Consider the following 25,950-nt stretch of genomic DNA (forward strand, 5'->3'; position numbering starts at 1 on the left):
TTTCTTAAATAAAGAAAAAGAACATTTTTTAATAAACGTTTATCAAGTAGACATTTTAAAATTTTAATTTCATAAAAAACATTTCTGGAAACCGGTATGTCGTACATTGGACCTATTTTTGCCGTCAATAAAACGTCAGAAAATGACGTCGTTGGGATGTGACTTAGAACCGTGAAAAATATGTCATTTTTACGTTAAACTTTAGGAATAAATGACGTAACATACGTCATAAAATGACGTAAGAATTACGTCATTATGACGACTGTCTGCTACCTGGGATATGTTGTCAAGGTCATGACCGAGTGACCTTCAGAAGTTTAAAAGTATTTAAGTGTTTAAAGCGCGTCAACAAACCTATGTAGGTTAGTGACGCGCTTTATAAATATTTAAGTATCTATGATGCCTTCTAATACTCAAAATAGCTGCTATATTTTCCAAACTTTTTTTGTTAATAACTTTTTAACGAATAGCGAGCGTGGGCTGAAATTTTCTGAAGGTTACTCAGGAGGGTGACCTTGACAACATACTAAAATATCAAGGTCATCCAAGGTGGTCCCCCCCATCTATACAATTACCAAGTAAAGATTTATATTATATTTATTTTGAGCTTTAATACTGCATATCTCGAAAACTAAAGCAATTAGCCCTACAAGTCCTATATAATTTTTTGTTCAACGTACAAAATACTACCAGAAACCAGTCCCATCACGGGGCCCTACTTTTCGTGTTCTCCCCAACCCTTAAGGTAGACCGGGGCACGTTGTCACGCGGGGCACGTTGTCACTTTGGCTTTATTTAAAAAACTAATAACCGGAGGGCAGCACCCGTCATTCCCAAAACGTGTTAGTGTATGCCCATCTTTGGTGTGTTTACAGTCTTGAGATTGCGCCAGCCATGTTGACGTAAAATCAACTTGAAAGTTTTTTGCGACCGTAAGTAAAATTTTATTGTCTAATATTCAACGTACTGGACATGAAGCTTATGTTTTTCAGAATAGACCTTTACATTATCTTAAAGTATGTACTTTTACCTACCGCGTGCAGTACCTAACCTTACGAATATCTCAAACGTGTCGGACATGAGGCTGTTTGAAGTAAAAAAATGCCCTCGGGGCACTTGGTCTCAAATTTGATGGGAATCTACTGCGAATCTTCGGATGACGATAACGAATAAAAATATTTGGTAAAAGTTTACAATAACTCACACAGCTCGGATTACTGTGACCTTGACATATGTTGTCAAGGACATAATACTGAGTAACTTTTCCTTATAACTTAGTCGGCGGTCGCTGCTTATTAAAAAGTTATAAACAAAAAAGTTTAAAAAATATAGCAGCTATTTTGAGTATTGGAAGGCATAAATGACTAATATATATGTCGAAATAGTTCACGCATACACTTTTCACGCGAACCGAGGTTCACCCACACCCCCCTGCTTTCGGGGGAGGTGCGATGGCTCCGAAATAGTTCACGCATACACTTTTCACGCGAACCGAGGTTCAACCACACCCCCCCCCCGCTTTCGGGGGAGGTGCGGTAGCCCCGAAATAGTTCACGCATATACTTTTCACGCGAACCGAGGTTCACCCACACCCCCCCCCTGCTTTCGGGGGAGGTGCGGTAGCCCCGAAATAGTTTACGCATGGGTTAGTTGACGCGCTTTAAACAATTAAATACTGTTAAAGCGCGTCATCTAACCTATGTAGATTAGTGACGCGCTTTAAACAGTTAAATACTTGTAAAGCGCGTCATCTAACCTACGTATTTTCCAAACTTTTTTTGTTAATAACTTTTTAACGAATAACGAGCAACGGCTAAAACCTTCTATGGCGGTAGGCCAAAATTCGTGCGAGATGGCGATGTTTGTTAGAGATATTTGGGGGCCCTGAGAAGGGCCGTTTGTGTTATGTGGCCCTGAAAAGGGCCGGTTGGTTTCTCCTTAGGAGGCTGGCAGGCGTTCACTCCAGACCAGGCACGGCTGCGTCTTGGTACGGTGGAGTGGCTGTCGATTTCCCCACGCTCCGAGCTTCCTCCACGCCGGCGGTGTGCCGGGCGGTGTGTACGTCCCTTGATCGGCGAGGTCCGGGTCCTCCGTCTGCGTGGCCTGGTGCTCAAGGCTCGGAGAGCACGCCTGTGTGTCGGCAGCGATGAGCGGGAAGTTGGCGGCTTGGTACGGTTGTACTTGCGCAGCGTTATCAAAAAGACTTCCTTCTCGAGGCTGATACTGTATCATATAGCTGTGCGAGGATAGTCGAAGGTATCGTCGCTTGCCGGTCCTTTTATATCCTGGTCGCCGAATTTCTCTTACGAGAAAGGGCAGCCGCCTAGCGGAGCGTACTTGTTATTATCTCCGACGGCTTGCTGATTGCACGTGCCCGTTGCGTGCGGCCGTTTGCCGTGCCGCCGGTGCTCTCGCCGGCTGGGGTGTGTATGACGGGCTGCCGTCTGGCAGGCGCGGGGCGCGCTTGTGTTGTGGCGGTTGCGCCACCAGATTCGGTGCGCTTGCAGCCGCCACACCTTCTGAAGGTCACTCGGGGTCGTGACCTTGACAACATATATCAAGGTCATTGAAATCGGTGAGGTCGCCAAACTTTTTTTTGTTAATAACTTTTTAATAAAAAGCGACCGCCGAATAAGTTATAAGAAAAAGTTACTCAGTATTATGTCCTTGACAACATATGTCAAGGTCAAAGTAATCCGAGCTGTGTAAGTTATTGTAAACTTTTACCAAATATTTTATGTTTAATCACCGACATAATTATAAAAGAAAAAATGTTTATCAATAAGTTGCGCATTCGAGTGGAATTTTTGCCTATTTAGATTAAGACGAAAACTTCGTGCTTTTTGTACTTTTTTGAAATAAAATAAATGTTTCTGTGAAGGATTTTACTTTTTTACATTGCAGCGCACTATAATATATTGATATTTACGTTGTATACAGTTTGGATTACATTTTGCATGCAATTACATTTGATGTGACAACGTGTCCCGGTCACGGGGCACGTTGTCACAAGCGACTTGTCGTTATTTATTGTTATGTAACAACTGTAGAGTAACAATCACACAAAATTCGATACCGTCCAATTGAAGCTGAGGGCTCACTCGAAATTTTGGCATATCAAAGTACTCTTAAATATTGAATGTAAAAAATACAAAAAATATTGAAAAAAATGTGTGACAACGTGCCCCGGTCTACCCTACTTACCACACTTCTGTAGAATCACGTACTTGCAACATTGGGGTAAAATCTATCCCAGCGACAAAAAATGTTATAACAAATAAGCTATTTAATATTCTTGCCAAATTTTTTAGAACTTCTTAAAAGCTTACTTTTAAAAGTTATGTAGGTTATATAGTCAAAAATTAAAATTATGCATGATAAAAAAATTAAAATAGCCCCAAAAAATGAAAAAATGGCTGTTTTTACAAAAAAATTCATATTTTTTTTATTTTTTCATTGATATATATATATAATATGTATATATGCGTAAGCGCATCTTAAAGCATGCGCGCGTTTAAGACCGAGAGCGGGAGATATCGCGGTAACGACCAAGTGCCGAATTTCGGCTAGTCATGCCCCCTTCTCCCGAGACGACTCTGGCGGGGAAAACACCGAACGCGGGAGACGGTTCTTCCCCGAATCGGATTCGTCATTCGAGATATAGCCGTGTGTATACCGAGAAGGACAGGTAAAATGTACAGAGTACAGAAAGACTTTCACGCGTTCCTTTCTTCCACCTCGGGCTTCTTCCATTCCATACAAGAACACAACAGCTGGCGACGAGGATAAAGAGGAGTAATTAAAATGCCGAACACAGGGGCAAATATACCAAGCCCACCGGCAGGAATGATTCCAGGGCAGACAGTGGCAATGGCAAATCCGTTGCAAGTCGACGTCTTTGACCCGGGGCGACAGCCACTGGGAAGATGGCTACAGCGGCTAAAAGGCACCTTCAGAGTTTTCCAAATTCGAGAGGAGGCAGACAGAGTGGCGTACCTGTTACATTTCGTAGGAGTGAAAGCCTTCGGAATTTTGTGCGACCTGCTGGTCCACTGGACCTGCTGGATCCAGTGGATCCGTATACGCAACGATACGGTACGTTAGTAGAGAAACTGAAAGAGTTCTACGAGTCGGAGCTGTTGGAAATTGCAGAGATATATATATACAGAAAGAGAATGCAAGGCCCACAGAAGAGCGCGCAAGAATACATGGCGGCTCTGCAGAAACTGTCCTTGCATTGTAAATTTGGAGCGTATCTGCAAACGGAGTTGAGAAATCAATTTGTCTTTGGTTTAAAAAACCAGAGAATTAGGCGAAGCTTAGAGACGGTCAACCTTACCAAGGAATCCGCGCTGAAAATTGCGTGCGGCATGGAAATGGCGGAGAAAGGAGTCAACAAATTGAAGGAGGAAAGCCCAACGGAAGCAGCCGTTGATTTCATAGGAGCGAAATCAAAACAGAAAAAGACAAAGGAGCAAGAAAAACGAAACGGAGTCAAAGGAAGTCAACATGGAGCAAAAAAGGAGCCACAACAAAGCAACCGTTCCAAGTTTAAATATAATAACACGAGTAACCATTGTAATAAGCGTGATAAAAATAATGATGTTATTTGCTTTAGGTGCGGACAGGCCCACTTTGCAACCAGTTGTACCCTTCCTCGGACGGTAAAATGCAGAAAATGCGAGGGTTTTGGACATTTACAGAAGGTCTGCAAAAAGAAAGGCCAGGCTCATATGCTCGAGGAAGTTTGCAGAGTGATGGATCGAGAGCATCTCGAGCACAGAGCGAAATTTACGGTACCCCTCCAAATCGAAAACCGAGACGTTGTATTTGATGTAGATTGCGGCTCAGCGGTTACCCTGGTAAGCGAAAAATGGGCGAAAAATACGTTTCCGAAGCTACCGTTGTATAAAACGAATTTAATATTGCGTTTATATTGCAAACAAAATTTCGTGCCGAGCGGTTTCATTACAGTAAAAGTAAAAGATGTAGACCAACTAAAACGTTGAATATGTATGTGGTAAAATATGACCGAGATCCGTTGCTGGGCCGGGAATGGATTAATCAATTGGAAATACTATCTAAAGTTAAAAATAGTTTAGTAGAAGTGGAAGATGTTAAAATGTTAGACACATGTAGCAATAAAAAGCTAGATGAACTGTTGGAAAAGTATAAAAATGTATTAAGTGAAGATTTTGCACACATTAAGAACTTCGAAGCACATTTAAAGTTGAAGCCGGACCGGTATTTATGAAAAATCCTGGTTTAAAATACTGGAAAAAGTAGGAAAAGAATTAGATCGCATGGTAGAAGCCGGGATATTAGAAAAAGTGGAATCGTCTAGATGGGCCACGCTTATCGTGCCCATGCTAAAGAAAGATGGTTCGATTCGAATTTGCGGGGATTTTAGTGTTACCGTGAATCCGGCTTTAATAGTGGATGATCATCCCCTGCCCACGACGGATGAATTATTTGCGTCAATGTCGGAAGACACTATTTTTTCGAAGATAGATTTAAAACAAGCGTATTTACAATTAGCCGTCGCGGAAGCGGTTAGAGAAATACTCACTTTAAATACTCTGTGACGTTGCGGCCCGTCGTTTCGTGGCAGCGCTCCGCCGCCGTCACAAGGCGCGGAAATTCGCGCCCAGGGACGAGCCAGAGAGGCGACGACGAGATCTCCAGGGGCTAAAACTTTAATATCGTTTCCGCCTTTTGATTCCAATTTTATTTTCATGTATAATTGTAATGCGCGCGGCGCCTCACCCGCACCACGGCGAATCTTCGAGGGAACACCGATGACGGAAGGGTCCTGGAGGACCAAGAACCGAGGAGGGGTGGCGAAAGCGGAAACCACTGGGATCCCGGGCGGCGAGAGCAACGCGGCGGGCGTGCGGCGAATGAGGCAGCGATAAACGAAGGCCGTCGATAGCGGGGCCACCGGCGCCTGGGAAAAACCCGGCCTCAGCAATTTACCTCCACGAAATACCGGCCCGCGGGGTGACTGATCACCGCCCCGAGGTCAAACCGGAGGCACACCGGCCAGAATGAAGTCCAGTCTGCTGCCCAGGGACAAATTGAAGGAGTCGCTACGCCGCCGAGGGACCGTTGCGCGCCCCCGAAAGACGCGCCCTCGTTTTCCGAATACGACGATCGAGTACGAGGTGACGATGAGGAACCCCAGGAGAAGGCGTCACACCGGTGAGGTTGCCCGCAAGTACTACCGACATGTAAAGCCACGACACCGCCCTCCGGTGCGCGCTCTCGTTCGGGAAAACGTTTGTAATATCGCGACATGTACGGTTCCTTGAGACCGAGTATCGAATGGCGATCGACAGCGAGAGCGAAGGGCCTCGGGATGGTATCGTGGCCGCGGAATCGCGATAACGTCGTGATAACGAGCCTCTGGAGATCGCGATAGATTCGTTGGCGAAATCCGGTAATGCGAGTCCGTTTTTGTGTAATGGCCGCGCTCGCGGTTGCGTCTCGCGCACACGGTGTTCACGGCGTATCGAATTACCCAATTATTGCGTAGGTCGGAATGTCGTCCGCGTCGGTACATCAATCGCGTCAACGTGCCGTTTATGTGGGCTAATTGCCTTAGGAGAGTGTTCGCGTAAGGATAGTTATGTCCGGATGTGTTGTTTCGGTCGTGGCGTGTAAGAATTCGCCGTGCCGGCTAGAGAACGTTGCTCGCGTGAATTACTCCATTCTCGCGATCGGCTCAGTGCCGTCGTGATTGCGTATGATTATTGCTCGCGGTAATTCCGCATGTATTATCCTCGCGTTCGTTCCAGTATTTCGCGCTATGCCGAGTACCTCGGCGTATCATTCTTCGCGTTCGAAAGTCACGGGAGACAATATGCCGAATTCGATCAGAATGACTTGCGTTGACCTTAGTTATTACGTGCGTTAGATTAAGTATTTTTGCGTTAGTTATAAGATTTCGCGTCTTCTGGCGATCGCGCCGGAATATTTCTCGCGTTATTGCGTTGCGTACGGTCTTCATTACGTTGAGCCACGGCTTACACCACGATTCCCCGGGTGTTAGGCTTAGGATAATTGGCGACAGAATTCGCGTGCGACTCTATACGTGGCGTTCACGCGCTCCGAGCGTGACGTCCCGTCCTCTCGCAATCTTTCCTGCGAGGCTATATTTTCCATTTCCGTGATTGTTTCGCGTTTACTGTCAATGTTCCATAAGAATTATAAGTTTCGTCCTACTGTATGTCTGTGATCTAATCGCAGCGCCTTCTGTGCGTTTACGATACGATACGTAATACTCTGTTCATTGCTGGCGTCCGCGCCGTCGCTATTTTATTTGTTTCATTTCTGACGCTCGCATGATTGATTATTCGATTTGTTCGATTGACTGAAGCCGAATCGGCCTGTATTGTTTCACTCGCGAGTTACTAAGAAATAAATGTTATTTTGTTTGTTAATCGCTTGAGTTCGTAGCCTTCATTATTGCGTGTTACCCCGCCGGATATCGCGCCGCCCTTCATCACTTCCGCCCCAGCCCTTAGGTCGAGTTAGCCGATTCCTCGCACATCCGCACGTTTCGTCTCGCGTCTCGTCTCAGTTTTCTTTCGCGATTTTGCGGACGCGAATTCACGCGTCTGGCGCCCAACAGCAAAATCGTTTCGCGAAGTGTCGGAGGTGCGAGGAAATCGTCGGAGAGGCCTGTCACCTTTCTCTCCGTTTCCTCCTTTTGATCCGGCACACGTCCCGGCGCGGTCCGGGAGTGCAAAAAGCCTTGACAACACATAAAAGATTATTTCGGAGTAAGAGATTAATGTACGGAGTGGCATCTGCACCTGCTATTTGGCAGAGAACGATAGAAGCTATATTACACGGAATACCGGGAGTAGCCGTACTATTAGATGATATCAGAATTTCAGGAAAAAACATGAAGCAACATTTGGAAAGATTAGAGTTAGTATTGAAGCGACTATCGGAACATAACATACGTATAAATGTAGATAAAAGCAGTTTCCTTAAAGATCAAATTACGTATTGCGGATATATATTAAGTAAAAACGGGATATTAAAAGAACCAAAGAAAATGGAAGCAGTACAAAAGATGCCCAGACCAACGAATGTTACCGAGTTACGAGCATTTATCGGTTTAGTTAATTACTATGGGCGTTTTATCAAAAATTTAAGCAATATACTATACCCCTTGAATAAATTATTAAAGAAAAATACTGTTTTCAAATGGTCTAAAGAATGCGAGAGCGCATTTAACAAGGTTAAATGGGAATTCGGGAGTGAAAAGATATTAGTTCCGTTTAATCCAAAGCTGCCGTTAATACTCGCAGTGGATGCCAGCCCGTACGGAGTAGGAGCCGTCCTGTCGCATCTGTATCCCGATGGTACAGAGCGCGTAATTCAATACGCGTCAAATACATTAACGGAAACGCAAAAGAAATATGCGCAAATCGACAAGGAAGCGTTAGCCATTATGTTTGGTATTAAAAAGTTCCACCAATTTCTGTATGGAAATCGATTTACTTTATTAACGGATCATAAACCGTTAGCTCAAATTTTTAATCCGCAAAGAGGGCTTTCGGCATATAGTGCTATGCGTATGCAGCACTACGCGATATTCTTACAAGCATTTAACTTTGATATAAAATATCGCAAGTCGGAGGAACATGGAAATGCCGACGGATTTTCACGATTACCCATACAGAAAACAAAGGTCGGAAAGTATGATACCATCAATATTTTTCAAATAGAAAACGTAGAAATATTGCCCGTGACAGCAAAGAATATCCGAGAAGAAACGAGTAAAGATTTAGATTTAGCAAAAATCAAAGAAACATTAGAGAAAGGTAAAAGCCTTGTACCGTTAAGAGAGAGAGAGAGAGAGTAGTCATTCCGGAAGCTTTAAAAAACAAAGTATTGAAAGAATTACATACAGGTCATTTCGGCACAATTCAAGCAATTAAGTAGAAATTTTTGTTGGTGGCCAAGAATAGATAGGGATATCGAGGAAATAACAAAAAGTTGTGAAGCATGTATTCTTTTTAGCAATAATCCGAATTGCACAACAAAACATCACTGGGAAGCAGCGCCCCAACCGTTTGAGCGTGTGCACGTAGACTTTGCGGGTCCCTTTATGGGACATACATTTTTAGTATTAGTAGATGCGTATACCAAATGGCCGGAAGTACACATAGTGAGGGATATGTCAACGCAAAATACAATAAGTAAATGTACAAAAATTTTTGCGACGTTTGGCCTACCGCGAACGTTAGTTTCGGATAACGGCCGGACATTCATAGCCGCAGAGTTTAAAAACTTCTTAGATAGTAATGACATTAATCACAGACGCACAGCGCCGTATTATCCTGTCACAAACGGCTTAGCGGAACGTTTTGTGCAGACTCTGAAACAAGCACTGCGTAAGCTAAACAGTACTGACAGAGATATCAGGACTAACCTGCAAAAATTCATTTTTCGCTGTAGATTAACTCCGCACCTGGAGTTAAACGAATCACCGGCGGAAGCCATGTACGGTAGAAAATTAAGAAGCAGATTGGATCTGATGTTTCCCGAACTAAACAAAGATAAAAAGACAATACAGAACATCAGAGTAACAAGGAATTTTAGAGAGGGCAAAAGAGTCGCCGTACGAGAATATTTAGACAAAAATATTAAGTGGCTTGTTGGAAGCGTAATTACAAAATTAGGAAAAGTACATTACGAAATTAAATTAGACGATGGTAGGATTTGGAAACGTCACATAAACCAAATGAAAGCGATAGGGAATCAAATTAGTGATAAGTTGCGATTCTGGGAAATTGACCATAATGGTCCGATAGAGGAAATAAGCGATCCCGCGAGCTCCGAAAACGCTCTGGTACCGATAAATTTCGACTCTGACAGCTCGAGTCATCGCTCCAAGGATAAGGAGACAATGGAGTCCGAGGAAAGGGAGAATGCTGAAGCAAACGCCTCACGCACAGCTGTTTCTATTAGCGAGCGACAATCGTCTGCGAATTTGGAAGGTCGGCCTCAGCGTAACAGAAAACCTCCGGTTAGATACGGAAATTATCTTGCGTCCTTCTAAGGATATGTCTATGTATATATTGCGCTTGATTCGTCGAGTTCGAGATTTACAGGAGAAAGAGCTGATATATATATAATATGTATAATTGCGTAAGCGCGTCTTAAAGCATGCGCGCGTTTAAGACCGCAAGCGTGAGATATCGCGGTAACGACCAAGTGCCGAATTTCGGCTAGTCATGCCCCCTTCTCCCGAGACGACTCTGGCGGGGAGAACACCGAACGCGGGAGACGGTCCTTCCCCGAAACGGATTCGTCATTCGAGATATAGCCGTGTGTATTCCGAGAAGGACAGGTGAAATATACAGAGTACAGAAAGACTTTCACACGTTCCTTTCTTCCACCTCGGGCTTCTTCCATTCCATACAAGAACACACATTCATAAAAATGGGTAAAAATTTATGTGAGTTTTCTACTGATGTAGTACTACAAGAAAAAAATAGTAGTTTAGTGGCCCTTTAAAAAAAGGTATTTATTCTGAAAAATAAAAAAAGGAATTTCGTGAAAAAATGAGCTTTGTGTTATCATCAAAATATGCTATAATATTTATTGTTTAAATCAAACTTTTATAAGATTTTTATTTGAACATAAATAAAACATGTTATAAACAATAAAAAACAAGCATTACAATCAATTTTAGTTCCTTTTTGCTTCCTCATAGAGGAAGTCGTCCAAAGTGTAGTGGGATCACCTGCACCCCAGTGTAGCAAGTAAGGCTGAATTCGTGAAATTTTAGTGAATTTTTTTCACTATGATGATCACATGTTATGATGTATACCAACCTTATTCTTCACTCTAATGTCAAAATACAGTGCACAAAAATTCACTAAAATTTCACGAATTCAGCCTTACTTGATACACTGGGGTGCAGGTGATCCCACTACACTTTGGACAACTACCACAGACAGACTAACGGTCCCGGCGTAATGCCACTGGCTTGAGGGGATAGTGGCATGCTCGAACTATTGATAGATGTCGCTATAGATTCACTCCCCGTAGGTTTAGGTACTTAAAATTAAGGAAATATGGTCGTGGGGTTGTCTGCACCCCAGTGTGGCAAGTAAGGGCTAATGGATCATCTTTATTTTTCAGGTCGCCGTGGGATTCCAAGATGTTCTTTCGGGGAAACTCGCCTTTTTCTCGCTCCCCGTCATTCTCGTTTATCTCATTCTCGTCGACCTTTTCCTTCATTTGTATGTTATCCAACGGTTCTTCTTTTACAATGACGCAGCAATCTCTTTCGCTGTCATCTGATAAGACTTCGTTTACATTTTCATTCGTCTCAGCGTCGGTTTTCGCCGTGATTGCCGCAACCTTTCGACCTCGGTCGCTTGGTCGCGTCTGCGGTTGTCATTTTTATATCCCGATTTCGGAGTCTCTTTTCTCGGGTCTTCGTCCTTATCTCGGACGTATCTCGTCACTTTGGGCTTGGCCTCGTTGTCGTTGCTGTCGGGCATTTCGACGATATCCACGCCCCCTCGCCTCTTTGCCTCAGATGAATCCGCTTTTTTCCACGACGCGTACTTGTTGAGCGGCGATCATCTCGCCGCGTCGCGCTTGGTGAAATTGTCACGACGATTCTCCTCTGGTGCGCTATTTCTTCGGTTCGTGGTTCGCTCCTTGCCGTAATTATTGCGACTCGCTAGCCTATCTGTCGCATTTTGCGCCTCCGTGCGCAATCTCCTTGTCTCACGTTCGTTTTCTAACGTGTCGAGCATCTCGATCATCTCGTTCACGTTGCGTACCACCGACAGTCGCAACTCTCTTGCGATGTCCGCGTCAAAATGCTCGCGCACACACACGGCTCCGCACTTTATTCGCGCACGTTGTTGTAGCACTCCTACGCTTCCGTTTCACTGTCGCCAGACTTCTTTCATCGGTGAGTGGGGATAGGATGGTGTTGCTACACTCGCCTTCCTATGCTCCTGTGCGTGTCTACGCATATCTAACTACGCTCCTATACGTCCCGCCGCTATTTTGTTTACGGTGATCAGGGACAGGACTACGTTTCTCTTGATAAATTTTCTAATCTTCTATGCGTGTTGTACACATTCCTCTACGCTTTTGTGCATCTTGTCACGGTCGCCATGTTTTGCACGAGAAAGAGAATTTAACCCGGCTTTAGTAATCACGCGGGTTTCTCCACCCTTGGCTTCTCCGTTGACCGTGCGTGTGAGAAGACCTGCAAGCCCGTACACACGGTGGCGTAGCCGCGATCGTCGCCTCTACACTGTAACCGGACACGGCTAAGTGACGGCTCAGATTCGCGAAATGTATGAAATTACTGCCCGGTCGCCTCTCGGTTTGACCTCTAACTATCGAGAAGGTTACTTGAATGTGTCGCCTCGATTATTAACAATACTCTAATTATTCTTCTCTGTTTCAGATTCCTGCCCAGGATGGATCATCGCCGTTGCTGAACTTCCCCGGATCCCCGCATTACTGCATACCGGAACAACGCTGGACAACGATGGATCATCGCCGATGGACAAGGTAAGTAGAAAAAAGTATGTTTCATTGTTTTTGAGACACTATTTCTTTATGTAGGGTAGACCGGGGCACGTTGTCACACGGGGCCCGTTGTCACATCAGTTTTATTTAAAATACTAATAACCAGAGGGCAGCACCCGTCATTCCCAAAATGTGTTAGTGTATGCCCATCTTTGGTGTGTTCACAGTGTTGAGATTGCTCCAGCTGTGTTGACGTAAAATCAACTTGAAAGTTTTTTGCAACCGTAAGTAAAATTTTATTGTCTAATATTCAACGTACTGGACATGAAGTTTATGTTTGTTCAGAATAGACCTTTATATTATCTTAAAGTATGTACTTTTACCTACCGCATGCAATACCTAACCTTATGAATATCTCAAACATGTCGGTCATGAGGCTGTTTGAAGTAAAAAAATGCCCTCGGGGCACTTGTCACGAATTTGATGGAAATCTATTGCGAATCTTCGGATGACAATAACGAGTAAAAATATTTTATGTTTAATCACCGACATGATTATAAAAGAAAAAATGTGTATCAATAAGTTGCGCATTCGAGTGGAATTCTTGTATTTAGATTAAGACGAAAACTTCGTGCTTTTTGTACTTTTTTGAAATGAAATAAATGTTTCTGTGAAGGATTTTACTTTTTTACATTGCAGCGCACTATAATATATTGATATTTACGTTGAATACAGTTTGAATAACATTTTGCATGCAATTACATTTGATGTGACAACGTGCCCCGGTCACGGGGCACGTTGTCACAAGCGACCTGTCGTTGTTTATTGTTATGTAACAACTGTAGAGTAACAATCACACAAAATTCGATACTGTCCAATTGAAGCTGAGGGTTCACTCGAAATTTTGGCATATCAAAGTACTCTTAAATATTGAATGTAAAAAATACAAAAAATATTGAACCAAATGTGTGACAACGTGCCCCGGTCTACCCTAAATTAACGATCTTTTATTCGTTAATCAATTTACAAACACTTTCTGATTTCAGGATGGCCTTACAGATTTGATGACCAATACCAATAATTGGTTTTCACAAGATTCGTTTCGCGCGCTAAGATGTTCTACAATTGTGTTATACGCGGCTAAGTGCTCGATTGTATTCGGAGGCTTATCTTGGATACGTCTGTACGCGCGTACCTCCGTCGAGCGACTGCCTCGAGCCTCCGTGCTCACTCGGTCTCGCCGATTCGTCTCGACTTTTTCCCACCACGGCTCGCACTCGCTTCTCTCTGACCCTGAGTCCGCATTCTTACGTGTTTAATTTTAGCAAGTCGAATATTCTCGCTTTACGCTTTACAATTCTGCACCATGCTCGCACTGCGGTACTTAATTTATCCTAATTTCGGCGGTCGCTATCCTCAGATTCTTGATCGTTACCTCCGGAATGATGGTCGTTACCTCCGGAATCTCACTTAGGTTGTGACCGAACTTGTGGTCTCGAATAAAAATAAACTTACTTGTATTGAAATAATACGGTCGCCACTGTGTTTTGAACGATGACACAGAACGTATATGCCTGTCAATAGTAATGACGAATGGCTTCCTTTCTTCCAAAATGATTATCTTCACGCTGCTCAGCTCAGTTGTCCATCAGACAATGTTAATTCAAAGTCCTTCACTCGCGTTCGCGTTGCGTATGAGATATCCGGATAATAGGAAAGGAATATTTAATAAATTGTGAATCTGTATTGATTTAACAATAACACGATATATATTCAGTCTTTGGTACATAGGTACGCATTTGTCGAAATGGAAAGCGTTTCCAATGGCTATCGGCAATTGCCGGGTACGATCCCGCGTTACGAGTCGGATATATCTGACAATAAATTGCCGCGTAACTATCGCTCGCAGTAGATAAGATAATTGTAAGCACGCTATCGCGAACTAATCTTTCCCATGTACGAATATCGCGATCGTTACTTCTCACGCTAAGATAATTCTCGAACACTCGATTTACACGTTAACTTGGAAAGACAACGAAGTTGCTCTCACGAAGTCAATATGGGAAAAGACGACGTTTCACGTTGAAAGTCGGCTTGGAAAAGACCTCGATGTGAAATTTGGTCTCGCTTATATACTCTTTCTGGCTGTGCATTCCCACCATCTCCGCTTTCGCCAATGAGCAGCCAGTTCTATAATGCTCGCTATCTCGCTCTCTCATGCGGTCGACTAGTCTGAACATGTTTCCAGGAACTTCCTCGAAAAGTAAACAACTTCAAGAGTATCATGTTACGTCAAAGGCAACTGCCGACGTTTAATTAAATAAATCTACGACAAAATATCTTTTTGGTCGAGCGACTGCATGTTTTCAGCTTTCCCTTTGGGCAAATAAAATTAACGAATAAAATAATTAAATTGTTTCGTGTTCGGCCAAGGAAACCTTGGGACACGAAGGGTTGCCGGAGTTCGCCCTGACAAGGGCGCGAAGCGTGTTCCTGAGATCGGCGAGGAGTATCAGCAAATAATTGCAGCCTTTTGGTTTTGTGTAATCTTTAATTACCACTCCAATACACACAGTCTTCAAAAATGCAGTTTGAGATGCGTGGTCTCCACGAGCGGAGCACCACGTACAAGAGTTTATGCGCCTTGCGGCGGGAAGGCTCAGAGAGCGACGAGCCGGATTCGGAGACGAGCGCTTGGAGAGTCGGTGAGGAAAATCGCGTTCTCGCTCACTGAGGTCGTCCACTTCACCGTTGAAGACGGCTGGTGGAGTGTATGACCTCCGTTTCGCGCGGCGATCAATCGAGAGTATACTGGTCGCGGCGAACGGTCTATCGATTTTTCGGCTCGAGTCCTACTATGATTCTACCGATTCGTGCGGAGACCGTCGTGTTCCGGGTTCCGGCTTGAAGATGGCTCGGCGGGGAGCCGGGTGTGTTCGTCCCAGGGGGGACGAATCGTATTGATCCGTGATCGAACCGCGTTGCGTATTGCACGAAACCGCGTAAACGCGTGCGCATGACTCTCATGAGTTTGCAAGAATTGAACGGGAGCGATTATTGGGCGACTTTCCGTGGCAGGACCGTTGTCTGAGATCGAGGTCTCATGCTCCGCGGTCAGGGCCGTTGACAGGGATACAGCACCCAACAATTCCTCTCTCGCGAACGGAATTTCGGTTTCTATCCTCAACACAAATGATGAATTCCGTATATCAATATCTTTTACAACGCAATATCATACATACTACATGCCTTACATTAGGTAACGGTTTTCCCTGCTCATTAACATGTGTTGCTAATATCGCGTAATCATTCATTCATGATTCTAATTTCCTTTTTATTTTCAGGTACGTCATTCGGGCATTCCAGGATTCACAGGACTCATCAATATCAATACCTTAATAATGTAAAATAATCATTTTTCCTTTTCTAGGAATTTCAGGCAAAATCATATAAAACGCTTCAAGCGCTCGTAAAATGTGTCCAACGCTGTTGAATACATTTGTAATAAATGAATTTAATGCTTAAATAAAGCTGGCACGCTTATTTCTAAAATTGACATGTTACTGACCTTGGTCAAGGGCATCTTCATATACGTATGTCAATGCAAATCTGACTTCAGAAATCGTTTACTTTTTTATTACAATATGTCCTATGCAATTATATACGTATAATTATCGATAATAATTAATGATTTCGCTAATTTTGGCCAACTTTTGTAATAACGATAAAATTAATGTTTTTTTTTATAAATGTCTCTAGATAGTTTCTCTGAATGACATCGTATCATAAAAAACTTAAAAATGTGATTATTTCAACCTTTGACCTTAAACTGTCAAATTTCTAATTAATGCGAAAGAGAAAATCACCTCAGATATGTCATTTAAGATCATTCTAACTCATATCCATGGTCATTTATCCATCATTGGGCTTATTTTCAGTTTACGCAAAATTTTGCAAAATTCTAAAATATTGATAAAAATGCAAATCAAACCATGTAACTCACTTCTGGGAGTCACTAGAAACATTTTAAGACTGGTCGCGTTCAAATCGCACCATTAACAACGAAGTTAATAATTATGACCTTGAGGGTCTGACCTTGAGATGAGAAAAACTTGAAATAATTAAAATTTTGAAACTTTAACGGTGTAGGCAGTTTCTTTAGCTTACTAGAAAATGTTTAAGACTAGTCGCACTCGAATCGCCCCATAAATGGCGAAGGTCACTCTAAGATCACTTGATAAGTGAAATCTCGTTCTATCGAGAAATTCGCTGGTTTTACTATATAAGCATGTTATTTAAATTAAAACAAACCATTTGAGATCAATGAAATAAAAATCGGCCCATAAATGGCGAAGGTCACTTGAAGGTCATCTGCATAGGTGAATTCTCGTTCTAATGAGAAAATTTTTATTTTGACACCATAAATGGTTTATTTAGATCCAAACAAATCATATAAGACTTGAATCATCCAGATCGGACAATAAACAAAAAAGTAGGCCCGACTTGGGGACCGTCGACGCTTCATCAACGTGAGCGCGGGGCTATTATCACCCAGCCGCCGAACCCCGCCTCTCCTGGCGGCAAACGGTGGTCCCGTTCCGCGCCAGATCTCGAAAAGACACCTCTGCGTACAGCCCTGTTGGCGAACGCACACCGCTCCCCGCTTCTGCAGGAAATAGGTAACCCTACCACCAGAAAATTGTACTCCTCGGCCAATAACCTGATAGACAATCAGTCAGGATGTAGTAGCTATAAGGATATACCGCAAAACTCGCTCGACAGCATCGTGCTGGGGGGCAAGTACTGCGACATAGGCGAGGACTTTGTCATTTTGGACAACGACATATACGAGTCCGTAGTCCTGCATAACAAAAATTTCTCGAACAATCTTAAGGCCCATTTCTCGGAGGAGCCCTCAATAATCAACGACGATTACCCCTTAAAAGCGGTAGGTCACCGCGCGGCCGTCACCGGAGGGGTCACAGTCTCGAAAGTTCCGTCGCCCAAGTGCCAAAAGCCGCCCGAGTGGGAGCCCTCGTACTCCACGAATTTCGTGCAGAACGTAGCGTCCACTCTAGTGGGTACCGCAAAGCGGGTCAAGAGTAAAAAACGCGACAGGAGCAAGTCAAAGGAGTCGAAGCGCAGGGACAGTTCGGAATCGCGGCTGGCGTCCCTGGCCGATTTTTTCCGGTCGCCGTCCGGCTCGCGTAAGAGCTCCCTGAATTCACCGCGTAGCGGCGAGCGAAAGAACTCGGTTACCATCAAAATTAACGACTACGACGGTCTGGAGTCGAGCTCCGAGAATTCTATCGGCGGCAAGACCCAGCAGTCCCAGCACAAGTCGCGCATTTCCAAGAGTCTGCTGCGGGTGTTGAATAAGATGAAGACGTGGGGCAGCCGGGACGCGCTCGACGACAAAACCACCGCGGTTAAAGTGGAGTACAGCGTCCTGGAGAACGTCATATCCATCCCGCAATTGAGCCGTCGCGACTCGGGCGAGCAGGCGGGCAACGCCGGTGGGGTCGCGGTGCCCAGGTTTCTTGCGGTGAACTCGCGCGAGGGGATAGACTTCGAGAGCCTCGAGTCGGAATTATGCAATTTCGACTCGGAGCACTCGAACGACAGCTCGAGGTCGAAGAGCTCGTTGGGACCGTATCAGGAAACGACGGGCTCCAGGCACAAAAGGTCGCCGATCGCTTTCGAATTGGACGCGTCGCCCGCGAAACCGGTCACCACCGCGTACCCGAAAGTGCCCAAAATTAAAATAATGCTTTTTTCTGTTAAAAAACTACATGGGTGTGTTCTCAGAGTCATTACTAGTATATTTATATATTGTTACGCTCCGTTCGTTCTTCGAGTCGCGCGCACTCGCGAACGCGTTCGCGTACTCCCGGGATCGCAGAAATAACCACTCTCGTAATTATAAAAGAACTCGGGTTTATTCGGGCTCAGAACGGAATACAATAAAGAGTTCTGGGAAACCGGTCCGAACAAAACGAGTCACCAGATCAATCTGACAGGCGGTAATTAAATCAATAATTCTATGCGTCTCCGTTGTCAAGCGACGCGCTTCGGCTTGAAATTTCTGCGGAGCGGAGTCAATTTCAGCCCACAAGTACGAATGTCTCGGCACGGGCGTAACACTACCCCCCTTCTTCAGATTGTCGTCCCGACAATCCGGAGGGGCAGTTTCCTGACTGGGCAAACTTTTCCGTACGATTCCAGGGTACCGGGACGGCCTCCTGCCCTACCCTGGACTGCTGCCACAGGTTACCGGGCACCGTCCTCTCCTCGGTCGGTCCCAACCGTACTCCGGAAGTCCAGGACCATGTCCTCTTCCTCATAGAGCGAGTTCCCAATCGACATCTTTCGGAAGGAGATACTTTCTCCCTCCTGCCGACTCCAGGGCGACCCCTCATCAGTTCCCTCGCAGGAGATCTCGCCTCCCAACACAGGCTTCTTCTCAGCTCCTGAAGTCGTCGGAGATGTCGCTGCTCCTCTTCTAAATCTTCGGACAAGGGGGGGGGAAAACTTACCGTGGACCCAACGTCTCGAAAGACTCCCCAAGTCCCTGCCTCAGCATTTGCCCTATGTCTCACGGAAAAACCACGGATCAAACAACCGTGAGAGAGGCAGTCTTCTAGCTTCGTAACTTTGTAACGGCCCAACTTTATTGTCGAACGCGGACTAATTCGTCGGATCAGGAGTTTGACTGAAAGGCCCAGAGACAATAATCAGTCGTAAGATACAATAGCAAGCTTTATTCAATTTGATAATTACAAACCATGCGGAACGCGGGTTAATAGCTGGACGCGGTATTTACAGAAATCGGGAGTGCTTTGCGCACTTGGCGCGGTATACGAGAGAACGAGGGGACGCGGTTTTACAGCTGGACGCGGTATTTACATAGGTCGGTAGTGCATGTGCAGTCGGCGCGGTATGCGAGATAATAATAGACGCGGCTTTACAGTAGGACGCGGGAGTTACATAGATTGGTAGTGCATGTGCACTCGGCGCGGTATACGAGCTACTAATAGACCCGGTTTTACAGCAGGACGCGGGAATAACATAAATCGGTAGTGCCGGTGCACTCAGCGCGGTATACGAGATAACGTGACTTTACAGTGAGACGCGGTATTTTACAGCGGGATGCGGTACTTACATAGGTCGGTAGTACATGTGCACTCGGCGCGGTATGCGAGATAACGCGACTTTACAGTGAGACGCGGTATTTTACGGCGCGCTATATACAACGGAGGATTGCGGGATCCCGGGGTTACGGTCGCGAGAACCCTCGCTACGAGGCCGAGCACGCTCGACCTCGTTATGCCGTGGCCGTCGGGAGTAAGTGCGATGGAATCCGGAGACACCTGAGGACGCTCAGTCGAGGCTCATACTCTGGACCTCGTTTTTGTGTGTCGCCTTGAGATCGGGATGGTAGGCTTCGTCGGAGATGGCTGAAAACCCGTAGGAGACGAAGTGCCGTCTCGCCGAGCGCGCCGGCTTATATATCGCTCGGCGCGGCGAGTTCGGCAGGAGGGAGGCCGATCGTCAGGCAAATCGCGCGGTGGGGGGAGCGGCGCGATCCCGTGCGCTCGTCTTCGGCGGCGATCGGCTCCCGTCGGCGCTCATCGGCGTCGTGCGGAAAGGCACCGGTGCGGTGTGTTCCCCGCGCACACGGTGCGTTTCGGACGTTTAAAAAATTGTGGGCGCACCGCGCCCTGTCCTCGCCCGACGGATGATTGGTCGGGCGGCATCCGGTGGGTGGTGGCCGGGAACGATGCCTTGGCGTGAGGGGCGCATCGTTACAACTTATCCTTCGCCGGTATTAGGTTCGGCAACAAGCCAGCTCCCAAAATGTCCAACTCGGCGAGTAGTTACGACCGCTTCAGCTTCCATAAATTTCTAAGAACAAAATAACACGCGCAGTAAACAATGCAACACAACAATCTTAATTTTTAACGTAATTTATCTTCCCCACAAATTTTCACACCCAACCTAATCTATAACAAACCCTGTTCCCTATCAAACTCTATTGTCTCTCGGAAAAGAAAGCCAACCTATCCGCATGCACAATTTTCTTCTTATGTCTCACAGACCTTCGAATACAATAGACCACATCATTCAACTTTTTCACTATTAAGAAAGGTCCTTCCCAATTGCTCTGCAATTTAGGGGCTCTACCTTACATTCTTCGAGGATTATAAAACCAAACTTTTTCCTCTTCTTGAAAAAGAGTTTGCCTGGCCTTTTGATCATACCAAGACTTTACTCGTGAAGACTTTACATCCATACGTTCCCTAACGTTGGAATGGATCCTATCCAATTTTTTTTCAAATTCCCAATAAAACCTCTAACCGACAGAGATCCTTTCCTTGGAGGACTTCCTAAAAGCAGATCTAACGGCAACCTAAGATCTCGGGCAAAATACAGCTCGGCGGGAGTTACTTCAGTAGTCTCGTGTTAAGAAGATCTGTAAGCCAATAAAAACATAGGGATCCAGCGATCCCAATCTTTCTGGTTTTTAGAAATATACTTCGCCAAATAATTAACAATAGTTTGATGTTGCCGCTCGACTTGTCCATCCGATTGCGGATGCAGAGCTGTTGTTCTCGTTTTCCGAATTCCAAGGAAATTTATCAATTCTGCGAAAAGTTTGGACTCAAAATTCTTCCCCTGATCCGTATGGACTTCCAAAGGGACCCCGTGTCTAGAAATGACTTGATTAACGAAGACTTCTGCCACTGTACCTGCCCTAATATTCTTGAGAGGAAAAGCTTCTACCCATTTGGTGAAACAGTCAACAATGACGAGGAGATACTTATTTCCGGAAGTAGTAAGAGGAAGAGCGCCAAATATGTCAATTTGCAATCTTTCGAATGGTGCCCCAACATTATAAATTTTTAATGGGGACTTTCCCTTCCCCAAAGTGCCTTTTTTAGACACGCAAACTTTGCAAGTTTTTCACCATTCCTCCACATCTTGTTTACAGGTGGCTCAATAAAACCGCTTTCGAATTTTTTCGAGTGTTTTATTGACTCCAAAATGCCCTTCAAAAAAAGAATCATGAGCCTCCTCTAGAATCTGGTTAACACAGCTTCGAGGAACAATAAGCTGAAAAATACTCGACTTAAGATTCGGTGCTTCCCACCTCTTGTAAAGAACCCCATCCTTTAAACTCAAAGCATCCCAATAAGACCAATATATCCGGGCGGAGACATCTCCAGCGGGTATTTCAAAACGAGACGGACGTATTCCCGTTTCCTTCCCGCGGTAAATAAAAGCAATGCTAACGTCCTCTAATTGCTTTTTGCGCCAATCTTGAAGAGTTTCTCCTATGAGAATAATACGAGCGACTGATTTTCTTGATTCTTCCATCTGCCTCCTCTCCACTTTGACACATTATTCGCAACCAAATGATTCACATTGTAGCGTCGTCTAGAAAGCCCCATCGGCATTCTTGTGAATCAAGCCTTTGCGATGGATAATCTCGAACTCGTATTGCTGGAGTCTCTTCAGCCAACGCGCCAATTGCCCTTCTAAGTCTTTGAAGGACATCAACCACCTAAGAGAAACATGATCCGTACGGATCAAGAACTTCCGCCCCAAAAGGTAATGCCGGAAAAACTTAATAGAATCGACTATCGCTAAAAGTTCTCGACGAGTAACGCAATAATTCCTCTCAGACTTACTAACTACACGATTGAAATAAGCAATGACTTTTTCTACACCCTCTTGCTTTTGTGAAAGGACTGCGCCAATTCCAATATTCGAAGCGTCAGTGTCCAAAATAAATTCTCCCTCCCCACTCGAAAAGGATAACATTGGAGAAGAAGATAACACTCGTTTCAACTCTAAAAATGCACTTTGACACTTCTCATTTCAAGAAAATTTAACCTGATTCTCTGTTAGAGCATATAAAGGTTTGACCAAAGAAGAAAATCTTTTTACAAATTTCCGATAATATGAGCAAAACCCTAGGAAACTTCGAAGCTGCTTCTTGTTATGTGAAATTGGCCAATCCCTCACAGCAAAAATCTTTTCCGGATCTATAGTAACACCTCCCGAAGAGACTATATGTCCCTGTTCGCGAAATTGCTGATTAATCCCGACAATGGGAGCGGGATGAGAAGGACGCGCGTGGAAGGTGTTAAACTAATTATTACTTTAATTTTTGTGTAACTCATACCACAGTCTGAGCCGTCTTTAATGTGTCAAAGTTGTTACAGTCTGACCTGAGAATCGATGAGCGGTGTATAAAATGAGATGTCTATATAGTCCGTGTAAATGAGAGGCAATTATATGAATTGCCGTCTTCCTTGATGAGCCGGTGAGACACGTGGCGGTCGGCACTCGCGCACGTGTGAGCTTGAGTCGTCGTGTTGAGGCACCAGAGCTGTTGAGCGGTCTATATCACACGTTGTATGAAAGTCTATGCAGCGTGGTCACTGCGATGTGCACGATTAACCGAAGTCACAATGTAAATGTACTGAGCACACGTTATGCGTCTAGTCACCGCGCGGCCATTTGTACAATTGAATTTGATCGCGAGGAAGACGTTGGCAATGAGCGCGCCCGTGCGGGCGCAAGCTGCCGCGGTGATCGAGCGTCGCTACCCAATCGATGCTGCCATCTGATCGGACGGCGCAACGTTAACGAAATCTCGAACAGTCCCAAATATTTTACTTCCTTTGCAAAGAGAATACACTTTTTAGGGTTTACTTTAAGATTAACAGAACGTAACCGTGAGAGCACTTTCTACAAATTCTCCAGCATTTCATTAAAATTTTTACCGAAAATTATTACATCGTCCAAATAAACCAAACAAATTTTATATAATAATCCTCGCAATCTTTCTCCATTAAACGCTCAAAGGTAGCAAGGGCATTACACAGCCCAAAAGGCATAACAGTGAATTGCCATAACCCACGTCCAATAGAAAAGGCAGTTTTTTCTCTATCCTCAAGACGAATCTTTACCTGCCAATAACCACTTTTAAGATCCAGAGTGCAAAACCAAAGTTTCCCGAAAGCTGATCGAAAATGTCATCTATTCTAGGCAAGGGAAACGTATCTTTTTTAGTTATTGCATTGACCATTCTATAATCGATGCAAAATCTCAACGTTCCATCTTCTTTCCTTACCAAAACAGCAGGGGAGACCCACGGACTTTGCGACTCTACTATGACCGCTTGCTTCCTCATTTCCTCAATAATCTTTTCTACTTTCTCTCGCATTCGTAAGGGAATTCGACGAGGAACCTGCTCAATGGGAGAAGAATCTTCTAAATTGATGATATGTTCGACGACTCCACAATTACCAGCAACAATCTCCTCGAAAAATACATCCTGATACTCCTCTAAGAAATCCGTAAAAATTACTTTCTGAGCCTCATTTAAATTTGAAGAATTATTAGTATAAAGTTCTTTCAAGAATGGAGCTCTTTCGGAAGAAACTTGAATTCGAGAACAACTCAAAACTTTTTCTTTATCAGACTCCGAAGAAACGAAAGCAAATTCAAAAACATTTTCTTTTATTTTCCTTAAGAAATCTACACCCAATAAGCAATCGTCATCCATGTATACATAAGAATTTCTACAAAATACCTTCCCAAGAGAACTTTTGCCATGACCTTAAATTAAATGGGTACTACCTCTCCAGTGGGGTATCTAAGAGAATTCTCCTTAATCTGAATAATGTGCTTGCCCTCTCTAACCATTCTTCTACTAAGAATCGAAACGTCTGAACCCGTATCTATCTTGAAACAACACTCGTTACCATCCAACATTTCCTTATAACTAAAATAATTTGAACTTGACATTATTGGATTAACAGAAAAAGTTTGAGAACAACCAACACTCGGGGTAATGTCCACTTCTGTTGTTCTCCCCCCGCCGAAAGCAACTAAACCGAGTTTCCCTTGTTCTCAGGACACTCAAACCGGAAATGTCCCCCCTTTCCACAATTCCAACACTTTTTTGTTCTATTCCAGTCCCTCCGCCCATGGTAGCACGACTAAATATTTACGACTAAATATCTTCGACAAAATAACTCGGGAAAAATATCTCACGTCGAAATATTTCTCCGACACAATATTTTCGACAAAATATCTCATTGCTTTTATTTATGTTGTAATAAACGCCAATTTTGCAATAAACGCCACACTATGTGTCTAGTTTAGTAATAGTGGAGCCCCGCAGGGGGGCGGAATTTACTGCCTCCACGCATACACTTTCCACGCGAAACGAAGTGCCACATGGGTTTACAACTTTCCACGCGTGGAAAGTCCACGCATATACTTTGAAGGCACACTATGTGTCTAGTTTAATAATAGTGGAGCCTCCCGCAGGGGGGCGGAACCTACTGCCTCCACGCATACATTGTCCACGCGAAACGAGGTGCCACATGGGTTCACAACTTTCCAAGTGGATTTGCAATAAACGCCTTATGTTTAGCTATATTCTTGATATTTGTGAAATTATCTGTCGGTGAGATATTTAGTCGCGAGATACTTTGTCGGTGAGATATTTTGACCAAAATATTTTGTCAAAGATATTTAGTCGGAGATCAATTGTTACGCAGCCCCGCCCATAACCATAACCTTTTTTTCCTCTTTCTTCGGCTTTTTTATCTCCGTCTCCCTTTTCATTACTCTTCACGCCCCTATCATTCCCTTTCTCAAATCGCTTCTCAAAATCCCTCCTTCTTTCAAAATTTCCTCCCTGTATAATTTTGACGGCTTTTGCTCTCTTCACAGCTAATTTAAGACAGGTTATTCTTTCTAATTGGAGAGTTCTCTTAATAAAACCGTCGGAGAGCGCCGAAACAAACTGCGCACACGCAATCTTTTCACGCACCGCAAAGGAGCACTCGGGGTACGCGAGGCGAGCCAGTCTTTCCAATTCGGAACCAAAAGTCGCGAAATCCTCACCGAATCTTTGTCTACGATTTGTAAACTGAGTATAATAATTTTGTGACAGACCTCCCTCACCAAAACGAAGCTCTAATTTAGATTTTAATTCCTCGAAATCAAGGCTCTCTAAATTTTCCACTGACTCTAATACCGCCCGCGCTTTTCTCCTAAGACTCGCGGCCAGCGCAACGGATTTTGACGCGTCGTCCCAATTATTTGCGCGCGCGATGAGAAGAAATTGGGAGAGAAATTCTCGCAGCGGCGTCGAGCCGTCGAACGTGTCGGGCTTCAGCTTGAAGCCCAATTCCGTACGCGCACAATTTCCGGGCGTTTCTTCCGCGGCGGCTCGCGCTCTTACGTCACCGAAATTTCCGCGCGACACTTCCGCGATCGCGGCGGCCCGCGCTCCCGTATCTCCGGTCGCGTTACATAAAAAGGGACTTAGCTGCGGAAGTTCTCGTCGCTGTGGCCCCGCTTCCCGCTGTTGCAGCAACGCCGCGTACTCCTCACGCA

The 25,950-nt window shown here is 44.6% G+C and overlaps 1 protein-coding gene across 1 annotated transcript; it reads left to right on the forward strand.

Annotated features, from left to right (window-relative positions):
- Positions 1 to 15,109: 15,109 nt before the first annotated feature.
- Positions 15,110 to 18,556, forward strand: LOC112465680. Its single transcript, XM_025033352.1, has 3 exons — positions 15,110 to 15,230; positions 16,998 to 18,321; positions 18,478 to 18,556. Exons 1-3 carry the CDS (start codon positions 15,110 to 15,112, stop codon positions 18,554 to 18,556), a joined length of 1,524 nt encoding a protein of 507 aa, XP_024889120.1.
- The last annotated feature ends 7,394 nt before the right edge of the window (positions 18,557 to 25,950 follow it).

This window comes from Temnothorax curvispinosus, unplaced genomic scaffold (assembly GCF_003070985.1).
Source record: "Temnothorax curvispinosus isolate PA1 unplaced genomic scaffold, ASM307098v1 QBEX01015417.1, whole genome shotgun sequence".
In the NCBI taxonomy this organism is placed as follows: Eukaryota; Metazoa; Arthropoda; class Insecta; order Hymenoptera; family Formicidae; genus Temnothorax; species Temnothorax curvispinosus.